The sequence below is a fragment of the Erpetoichthys calabaricus genome, chromosome 14 (assembly GCF_900747795.2).
Source record: "Erpetoichthys calabaricus chromosome 14, fErpCal1.3, whole genome shotgun sequence".
Classification (NCBI taxonomy): Eukaryota; Metazoa; Chordata; class Cladistia; order Polypteriformes; family Polypteridae; genus Erpetoichthys; species Erpetoichthys calabaricus.
The window spans coordinates 21,378,668-21,390,000 of NC_041407.2; the positions used below are offsets into that span (position 1 = coordinate 21,378,668).

The 11,333-nt window shown below is 42.2% G+C and overlaps 1 protein-coding gene across 1 annotated transcript in view; it reads left to right on the top strand.

The window, feature by feature from the left end:
* Positions 1-11,333, top strand: part of LOC114664430 (uncharacterized) — a 37,244-nt gene that overhangs the window by 16,723 nt on the left and 9,188 nt on the right. Inside the window, exons 2-3 of the mRNA XM_028818513.2 lie at positions 5,277-5,612; positions 10,927-11,054. Of these exons, the coding sequence (XP_028674346.2) occupies positions 5,277-5,612; positions 10,927-11,054 (464 nt within the window). The remainder of the gene's footprint in view (positions 1-5,276; positions 5,613-10,926; positions 11,055-11,333) is intronic.

The following is an 11,333-nucleotide window of genomic DNA, read 5'->3' on the forward strand; positions in this document are numbered from 1 at the left end:
CAGTAGATGGGTGTACCTGGGTCCCACTGGTTTCTGCCAGTTCTGAGCTGATGGTACTGCTGGACATCTTCCGATTTCAAAGGGTAATAAGCTTGATGTGACCTCAAGAGTAGGGAGCCAGGCGTGGGCCCTCCTCACTCACTCGCTAGCCTCTGTTCGAGTCACTCTACCTCTCGCCACGTGTTGGAACGGACCTTCCCTCCGCTTAGCTAGCGATACCTGTTTGTTCAGCTGACATTATCATCCAGAGATTGTTAAAGAGTAACGCTTGACGTTTTTGAGAGAGAGATCAGAGCTACTTGTGTTTTAGAGGGTAGCTGCTCATTGGCAGAGATATCTCAGCCACGTTGTTTTCTCCCCACCTGGGGGACGCTCTCCTGTCAGAGCTGAAAACAATCAGATACAGTGCCAACATTTGACGTTGGAGTGTACCTACCATCCACTTCACCAGAATTATATTTTTTTTTAAGTTTTTTTATTGATTTTTAAAGTTTGTCCTGTTTCACTACTACATGGGTGGAGCCACAGGGGACAGCTAGTACCTTATAAACAGTTGTAAGCCTATGGGATTTGAAGCATTCTGATAAAGTCTACACAATAAAGAGGAAAAAAGGGGAAAGCAGAGTCATGTAGGACTATACTGAGACAAACCAAATGAAAGCAGGCATGGAGAGAACATGCTAACTTCACACAGACTGTGGATTCCAGCCCAGTCTCCTGAAGCCGAGAAACAACAGAACTAACCGTGCACTTCACTGCTCTGCCAACCAGGAAGGACACCATTTAAAATGTCAGTGCTGTTATTATGGCACATAATTGGATTAATGGTTGCTGCTTTGGGTGGCACAGTGGTAGTGCTGCTGCCTTAAAACAAAGAGACCAGAGTTCAAGGATAGAGTCGGCATGAGTGTCCTCTCACAGTCCTAAAACATGCCGGTTAGGTGAACTAGCATGGCCCTCTTTGCGTGTGCTCACTTTGACAGTTTGCTCCTGGTTTATCCCTGATGTCTGCTTGGATCGGCTCCAGCTACCCCAAGCCCCTGCTCTGGATTAGTTGGTTACAAAAATGGATGGATGGATTGTTGCTCTTTATTTTAACATTTTACACAAAGGCTGGACCTGGTATTCTTGTATTTAAACAGCTACTCTTTAAGTAGGAAAGGCACTACTCAGTTACCGAGATTGATGCTCCACGATAAAAAAAAGTTCAAAAACTATACCTGCAGCTTGCAGTTTAATGTCAGAATTTTGAACGAGAGAAGCCTGGTTAAAAGAAATGAAAGAAATGCGTAATGGCAAATAGGCAGCTCAAAGACCTCATAACCTTGACCAGTCTTGTTCTAAAAACTGAAAAATAGGAGCCTTCATCTCCGCAGTGGAGAGGTCACTGTAGCTGGATGGATAGATAGATAGATAGATAGATAGATAGATAGATAGATAGATAGATAGATAGATAGATAGATAGATAGATAGATAGATAGATAGATAGATAGATACTTTATTAATCCCAATGGGAAATTCACATGGTCAGCTATGATGTCTGTTAGAGGACACGTCTTTCAGCATTCACAGAAAATATGCAGATGCTCATCTGCCGTCTGCCTGCTGATGATTAAAGCAACGCACACAGTAAATCTGCAGTGCAGTCACTTCCAGAAACCCCAAGGGGAAGCCCCACGTACCCTGCATGCCCTGCATAAGAGGAAAGCCTGCCATGCAACAACAACGTTTGCTCCTTTAGCACATTTTCATACAGGTGATGTAGCTCAAAATGCTTGCTTTTTAAAAGTGAAAAAAATAATAAGTATATGAATGAATAAATAGATGAAATCTGAAAAAAAAAATATGAATACATCTGTATTAACTTACATAATACAAATAAACTGATAAGTAACAGATCAGGAGGCAGAGTCTGTAATGGTCCGGGTCGGCTACACACTTCCTTAGAGCCACTGGGAGCCTCTTGAACCCGAGGCCATCGATAGTCATAGACTGAGATGAGCCGGGCAAATGAGGACGCACACTGACTGCAAAAGTGTTAAGTGCCTTGTGATGGACAACATGCATGTATGGGCATCCCGGTCACAATGGGAACAATTAAATAAAGAAAGAATTGTTTTTGATCCTATATTTGTAAAAATTGATCTATTTGTATGGAATGTTGTTTGATTTCAATAAAATCAATAAAATTAAAAGAAAGAAAGAAAGAAAGAGAGAAAGAAAGAAAGAATTAAATATGGAAATACATTAAAGGGCGGATGTCGAATTTTTCCAGCAGAAGGGGTTGAGGGCAGATGTCAACTAAAGTCGACATCCATGGGTGGAGGGAAATAATCAGCTGTAAAAATACGCTGCTACATTATAGGTAGACCCCCTTTGCTAACTGTTAGACTTCTTGACTCGACATTGAATACCTACGTGTGTGTGAGTAGCCTAAACAATGTCTAGACAATGTCTAACATCTGGTGAGAGAGCAAAGCGAATGTGCAAAACCAAATATTCAGTAGATGGCGTTTTGTGTGTATTTTATTATTTTGAATTGGACTCTGAGCTGTCGGACTCTGATTTTGGTGAAAGTGATCTGAAGATTGAGATCTAAAACGAAAGTGAGGTACTGGCTTCAGATGATCGGTCCTCAGCTGATCCACCGCTGCCGCTCTCACCTCCGCTCGTGGTGATATGTTGATTTATTATATTCTGTAAGTGCCTTGAGAATGGGAAAGGCGCTATATAAATAAAATGTATTATTATGTGAGAAACTATTGCTTTGTGTGTTCTTAGAAAATTGAGTTTTGTGGAAAAATATTCATCCCTGGGAGAAAAGTAAAATAAAAATCAGCCCTAAAAGAGTTTAAAGAAAGATATCTTATCCTGAACTAGAACTTCTTTGAGTCAGGATAATAATAATTCATTACATTTATATAGCGCTTTTCTCAGTACTCAAAGCGCTATCCACACAGGGAGGAACCGGGAAGCGAACCCACAATCTTCCACAGTCTCCTTACTGCAAAGCAGCAGCACTACCACTGCGCCACCTGTGAGGATCCGGGCAGGAGGAAGCTTGTCCATTGTGTCTTTTATTTCCTCTTCAGCAAATGCTTGAAGAGGGAGCTTTCCTGTTACAGCGATGTTGTTAGTAGCTGGTCAAAGAATAAAAGCAGAGGTATGTCTTTATAATCAACTATATTTACATGACAGTGCTGAATTAATGCTTACATATCATACTCTGATTGGTGATCTCTGATCTGGATATTTACTCTGATTGGTGTTTTCAGCAAAGAGCATAACCTTCATACCTCATTTCTACTAGATTCCTGTTCTTCAATATCTCTTAAATTCAGATCTTATTCTTTTATGAAAACTGCGTCAAGTCTTACTGGGTACATGAAAGTCAGCCAACTTTTTGAACCGTCACTCAGCTCCTTCTTGTTCTTTTGTTGTTCACTTGACTTTATTTGGTTTCTTGATATGCTTGAACAAGTTTTTGATATTTATTAGCCCTTTTACTACGGAAGCCGAGATATCGTTATTTTTTTAAATTGTCTCCTCGCGATAACAGACTCATTTTATCGAGAGCACGAGAAAATGAAAATTTGCTTTCTTGAGATAATGGAATCATTTTATCGCAGTCTCGAGAAAATGAAACTTAACCTTTGCTCCTGGCATCAGGCTTGCTTAGATTGCAACGCCTATACAGCTGAAGCCTTGCTAACCATCTTCTTTAATGACGGACACTAACGTTATTATTTTCTAAACTAAGGCATAAACATATTTCAGCCTGTGTCTGCTCTTGATTGAACAAAAATGTGACGCGCTGATCAATACAGTTCTGCTCTTCTGGCCATTTCAAACAGGACGTGGCTTCAATAAGCTAAACATTAAACATTAGATACAATTATTTCATAATTTCGAGAAAACAAGATCTTTTGTTTTATCGAGATCTCGATAAAATTAGTCCATTATCTCAAGGAAACAATTAGAAAAAATAATGATATTGCATGTCCTCTTTTGGCTTCCATATTTTATACTGCTTCTAAGATAGATGCTATATTTTAATATGGAAGGCAGACCAAAACACTTTATGGGCAAATGACTATGTGACCCCTAAGTCTAATTTTTCTTCCACAGACTTCTGACGAGACAGAAGTGAGGGTTGATTTCGGTTTCGACTTCTCACTTGCTTAACCGTTCATCTCTTGGTCACTTCCATTCGTTGTGTACGCCTTTACTAGTGCAAGGCATGACAACTATGTGTATATATATATTTTTTGAGTGTTTCTACTCATAAAAATCATTAATGAACTCTGATAATGGCAGACATGGCCCCCTGAGGCCTGCTTAGATGGACGGGCCTGCATTGATAGTATTTTACATACGACTTTAAAGGACACAGGTAACTGATGTAATGATGTTAACACTAGTTAGATGTGCTCTGATGATTCCATTTTAGTAACATTCATTTGTTGTAAAAAGATGGTAAAGATTGACATTTGTTCTTACCTTTGGGCACATCTAAACCAAGTTGGATCTCAACTTATCCCAAAGAATTAACTGGTGACTCTAAACTGGCCCTGCGTGAGTGAGTGAGGGTGGGCAGGTGTGTGTGTGTTTGAGTGTGTGTGTGCTGCTCAGTGTCTGGTCCTGCCATGTGCCCTGTGCTGCCATGATTATCTATTGCTACTTGTGGCCAAACTGGTCCAAGAACTGAACAATACATGGAGCCCACTTAGCGTGATGTTATAGCTCGGGTGTGTGCAGTGATTGTACAGCAAGTAGAATAAAAATGTGTCAGAGGTGCAAAACTGTGTGAATGCATGACATGGTGCTGTGGTCCAACACAGAGCAGAGGGGCACATCTTGCTGAAACCACATCAGATGCCTCCATTGCAGGGTCACATCTAGTTTGGTTAGTTCAGCAAAGTACTCAATGCTGGAAAAAAAAGAAGAATTAAATGTTAATGAGCACAAAAGGAAGTCTGCATCTCTTAACTGTGAAATGAGCTGCGGTGTGAAACTGCTTTGTCTAGAATCTCATGGCCATTTGTCAAAACACAAGAGTAACACTCAGGATCTTTGATGCACTGGCGTGCCCCGTCTTGCACCAACCTGACAACCCTGAACTGAATTAAGCCATTTAGAGAATTTAATGTTAATGCAAAACTCACATTGTAACTTGGAAAATGTCTTTGTCATTATACTGTACTACAATAAAGATTTGTAACAGACGCACACTTTACTTTAGCGATTCTCATGCTTGTATTTTTGTATGTTTGCAGTACAACAGACTCCAAAAGTAAAAGAGGTGACGCCAGACCAGGATATCACCATCACTTGTGACATCAGTTTGACGGGTCTTGACATGGTGTGTCTACGAAGACTGTACACCAACCCAAGTGAAATAGTTTGTGCTCATAAAATGTCTGATCCAGTCATCGGGCCAACATATTCAAACCGAACAAACGTCATAAAAGAGTTTCCAAAAGTAATCATTACAATCAGCAAATTACAAGAAAATGACACCGATGTGTACATGTGCGGGTATTCATTGCTTAATATGAATACATACAACAAGGAAACCTTCAATGGCACTGGCACGTTCATTATAGTTAAAGGTGAGTGCTCCTGTTTTAAATAGAAATGACTGCTTACTAAACGTGCTTTGCACAATAAATTCTTTAGTACAGTATAAACCTTTGACAGGATTCCAGAAGAAGTGACTGATGATATCCTCGGGTCTGATTTTGGACACCATGAGAGCAGCACTGGCATGATTACCCCTGGCCCTGGACCATCATACTGTCAGATCAGCCAAGGGTTAACTTGTAAAGTCCATAAAGGATGTTTTAATTCACTTTTTTTTCTTCTTGTTTTTGTGCTTGGCATTTCAATATAAACTTATCTGGAAGCGGCTACTCTGCCCTTTTTTCTGAACAGATTCTGTATGAAACGTTCTTAAGAATAAACAAAAATGTGAAAGTTGCTACTCTGTAGGATGCTTGATGATGTGCACCCACGTCTAGTTATCAGATATGCTGATTTAACTCTTAAAGGGAAAATGTGTGTGTGTGGGTGTATGTAGGCCCAGAGAATACAGAAAGGCATCCTGGGCCATGTGAAGGAAGAAAGTCCCACCCAGACAAAGCTGCCCTAAGGGGTGGATGGGTTATCCCTACCGGACTTGTTTCCAGTACCTTCCCTGGATGGGAGAAAAGGGAACGAGAGAGAAACGCTTGTCCCTGGGGGATGTTTATTCCCCCCAAGCTCTAGATCCATGACGGCACCCATTCAGGAACCAATAGTGAATACTGAGAGATGTAGTCCAACAACACAGCACTGCTGGGGACCATAGGTGCTGCAAGTGGGCGCTGTAGGGAGATGCACTCCTCAATTTATGGGAATTCCATATGACCAGGAAGTACTTACATCGGGCAGTGGCCCTGGCTCAGGAAGTACTCCCGGGTCCTCAATAAAAGGGACTGCACTCCCTTATCCAGGCGAATCGGAGCTGGGAGGACGTGGAGCAACACTCAACTGGAGGAGGGCAGTGTGGTGGTGTGAGGAATTGTAGAGAGAGAAAACCTGAGCTAATGCTTTTTGTTACTTTTGGAGGTATTTGTAATAAAACCATCCATTATTTCAATGTTTCTCAACCTTTAAGTATTTGCAACCCGAGTTTTCATAACAGTTTTAATCGCGCCCCCCTAAGGTTTTTTTGAAAGGAGCCCACTAATACCAATTTGTTCTTTTTTTAATTAATGATATATCATAGATGCATATTTTATTATACCTACTTAACATTTATCAACATTTATCTAACTCTGCATTTATTTTTCTAGTATCAGAATGTAGCTTAAGTTAATTTGTTTTAGTTTCTATAGATGTATTTTTCATATTTTCGATTCCTGTTTTCTTTTTTTCACATCTTCATGCCCCCCTTTTTGTTACTTCGCACCCACCAAGGGGAAACCGCCCCACAGATTGAGAACCACTGCATTATTTGAACCCGGGACTGTGCTGGTGTGTTCGTGTTGGGTTTTGGGGCTCACTAACGCCCTTGGTTCCTCAACAATATATATATATATATATATATATATATTGTCACGCTTGAGTCACAAAGTTGCACAGGTTAATTCAGGGTTTTCAAGGGTACAAAAGCTTTATTCAAATACATGCAGAACAAACACAAGTCTCTTCCAGGAGCGATCCGGGCAAACTATCAAAATGGTCACCACTGCTCCGCCTCTCGTTCAAAAGAACATACAATCTTCCTTCTCAAAGGGGCTCAACGTCTCGGGAGCAGCGACCGGAGCTGAGGATGTCTAGAGGAAGAGAGACAAGACAGTGAGATACTAGGGCAGTCACGGTCCGGTCTTTAAATGTTCGAAGCCCTGTGTGAGATGCAAAATATGCGGCACGGCAGCAAGCAGAAGGCTAGCAGCTGATCCAGCAAAGAGGAACTGAAAAGCTATGTTTGTTTTCCATGGTATTACTGTTTAAGAGGGGGTTTCGGAGGAACAGCCATGTCCCCTTGGAGCCGCGTTCATCACCATGTTCACACCCCCTCCCTCAGCTTTGTTCACATCTACACAGTGTATGCTCACAGGACCAGTGCCAGACAGGGAAGTACTCCTGAGACAATCACGTCTGACAACACAGAGATCACTACCTGAGTCCAACAAGGCAGGGATCTCCCAGCCCGCTAATGACACCGAGACCCTGAAACCGCCCTCCTTCAGTGATGTAGATGGTACCTGGAAACAACACACCTCGGCCAAGCTGACCTCCATGGACTGAGCAGGGGAGAGGCAACATTCCCTGGCGAGGTGGCCGGTCTGATCACATCAAAAGCACCTGTGCTTGGCACCATTGCTGGAATACCCACGGTGGCGTCTTCTACCAGGAGTTTCTCCAAGAGGGGTCACAACAGCAATATCAGAAGGAAGAAACGTGAGTTGAAGGGGTCTGGGCCCATGGCTGAGGCAATGATTGGCGACGATTGCTCTGAGGAGGAAGTCTGGCAGATTGAGAGTGATTCATGGCCGGAGTAAATGTTCCACCCTGCCTCCAAGCAACCTGGGAGCCTTCTAACCTTTGCGCCAAGGTGTACAGCGAGTCAATATCATGCAGAAGAAACTTGCCGCTGAGCTTTTCTAGTATCCCAGCCAGCACCATGTCGATGGTGACCTTCTCCACTATGCGTTCGATGGGGTCCACACTGAATTTGATGAAGCAAAGTCCTGCAGCTGAGAACAGATAAGGCGATCAGGGTCCAGCCGCCAAAGCCGGAGTGCAGAACCCTTAGCTAGGGAGCTCATAGCCGTACGAAAAAGAACTTTCTGCTTCAAATAATCATAATCACCAAGCCTCTTGGGAGAAACATTCCACAATGCAAGCAAGGCATCCCTGGACAAATATGTGACAATGATGGCAACCCAGGTTCGTCTATCCCAGCGAATCTAAGTTGCTGTTTGCTCAAAGCCCAGCAGGAACATTTTGGGGTTGTCTGAAGGACCCATCTTCGCCAGCAGGTCCTTTGGCGGAAGAGAAGGTACAGGAGGCAGATCCTCAGGGTCCGGAGGAAGTGGAACGTGATGAGCCCACAGAAACACATTGTCTTGAGGATCTGTCTGTGCAACCACTTCTGGTACCTCTTGTCACAGTTGGGTCACAAAGATGCACAGGTTCATTCATGGTTTTCAAGAGACAGAAGCTTTATTCAAACATAGGCAGAACAAGCACAAGTCTCTTCCAGGTGTGATCTGGGCAAACTATCAAACCGGTCGCCAATGCTCCGCCTCTTGTCCAACAGAACACACCATCTTCCTCCTCAACGGGGTGCAGCAGCTCGGGAGCAGCGACCGGAGCAGAGGATGTCTGGGGGAAGAGAGACAAGACCGTGAGATACTAGGGCAGTCACAGTCCGGTCTTTTAAATGTTCAAAACCCCGCGTGAGATGCAAATCATGTGGCATGGCAGCAGGCTAGCAGCTGATCACACAAAGAGGAGATGAAAAGCTGTGTTTGTTTTCTATTGTATCACTGTTTAAGAGGGGGTTTTGGAGGAATGGCCATGTCCCCTTGGAGCCATGTTCATCACCATGTTCACAATATACAGTAATCCCTCCTCCATCGCGGGGGTTGCGTTCCAGAGCCACCCACGAAATAAGAAAATCCGCGAAGTAGAAACCATATGTTTATATGGTTATTTTTATATTGTCATGCTTGGGTCACAGATTTGCGCAGAAACACAGGAGGTTGTAGAGAGACAGGAGCTTTATTCAAACACTGCAAACAAACATTTGTCTCTTTTTCAAAAGTTTAAACTCTGCTCCATGACAAGACAGAGATGACAGTTCCGTCTCACAATTAAAAGAATGCAAACATATCTTCCTCTTCAAAGGAGTGCGCGTCAGGAGCAGAGTCTGTCAGAGAGAGAGAAGAAAGCAAACAAATCAATAGGGCTGTTTGGCTTTTAAGTATGCAAAGCACCGCGGCACAAAGCTGTTGAAGGCGGCAGCTCACACCCCCTCCGTCAGTAGCAGGGAGAGAGAGAGAGAGAGAGAGAGAGACAGAGAAAAACAAACAAAAATCAATATGTGCCCTTCGAGCTTTTAAGTATGCGAAGCACCGTGCAGCATGTCGCTTCACGAAGCAGCTGCACAGAAGGTAGCCAACGTGAAGATAATCTTTCAGCATTTTTAGACGAGCGTCCGTATCGTCTAGGTGTGCGAACAGCCCCCCTACTCAATCCCCCTACGTCAGGATCAGAGAAAGTCAGCGCAAGAGAGAAAAGTAAGTTGGGTAGCTTCTCAGCCATCTGCCAATAGCTTCCCTTGTATGAAATCAACTGGGCAAACCAATTGAGGAAGCATGTACCAGAAATTAAAAGACCCATTGTCTGCAGAAATCCGCAAACCAGCAAAAAATCCGCGATATATATTTAAATATGCTTACATATAAAATCCGTGATAGAGTGAAGCTGCGAAAGGCGAAGCGCGATATAGCGAGGGATTACTGTATATATGTATTAGATCCAATTGGATCAGACTCAATCTGGACAGAATGGTGGTTAAGACTGTGAATGTCAAATCCTGAGTTTGTGGGCTCCAATCCCACTGCTGACACCATGACCAAGTCACCTTGCTGTGTTCCAATTGGGAAAAGCAAATGAAATGTAACCAATTGCATCTCTAATGTTGTAAGTCGCCTCAGATAAAGGCATGAATCCAATAATAAATGAAAAATATGAAGCTCTGAAATAGATTAAAACAAGACTAAAAAGAGATCTCACAAAATGTGCCGTGTTTTTCAAACCAAATTCTCAATTTTGACTCCTTTTACCTCAGTTGTCGCCTTTTTGTCTAAAGCTATGGCTCCTAAGGATTTTTAGAAGTAACATCTGCGGTAAAGTTGATTCTTAAATGAAACATAAATAAGAATCTCTTCTAAGTCTCGGGAGCCATCAAAGATCCACCTCTGAGCAGTCAGACGTTTCCTATGGGATGATCAATTTAGAGCTGGGCTTACTTTTTCCACACCAAAAATTCACATTTATATTTACTTAAATCATACACTATAAAATATAAAGATGGTAAAATGTTTGTTATACTGTATTACATTTATCTAAAGATACTATTAAAAAGAAGATCATATCTTGATATGTCCACAAAAGTAACATTTCACGGAGTGTACACATGACTGTACATCAGTCAGGAGGTCAGAAACCTGACGCTGAACCTTTGAAACGTTAAAGTCATGGTTGCTGTGTCAGTGTCATGTAGGAGACGGCTGGGTGCAAATTTGTTTAATGTCTTGAATTGTATTGTCATCCTGTTTGTGCCGTGCAGGTTTTAGCTTTAGCCCGCCTATTCTAGTATTTGCATGCATTAAATCTAGAAATGACATGATTGCTTTTGACTTTTTTTAGATGCCAAGACACCAGAAGATCAGTGCAACAATGACCCCAAGTTAACCATGCTGATCATCACCTTGACTTCTGCAGTCATCATTTTGGTGGTTGTGTTTTTTGCTCTATTCGTTTCTAAAACAGATTTGGTAAGTAAACACCACCACCCCATAACTTTGAGAACTGTGGACATTTTGTGTTAAAGCACCTTATTTTGTCATTTAGTACTAAGTTCATATCCTAGATCTTGATCTTTGTTGTCCTGTTTGTCCAAAATGTCATCAACCAAATGATAATCCATTAAAGAACAGCTGGGCGACAACCTGCTATGGCTTGTTCGGGTCAATAGGTAAACATGGAAGGCAAAGTTTTGTAGCTTATTTTAATACTCAAAACTACTGGAGGCTACAGACCAGCTACACTTATGC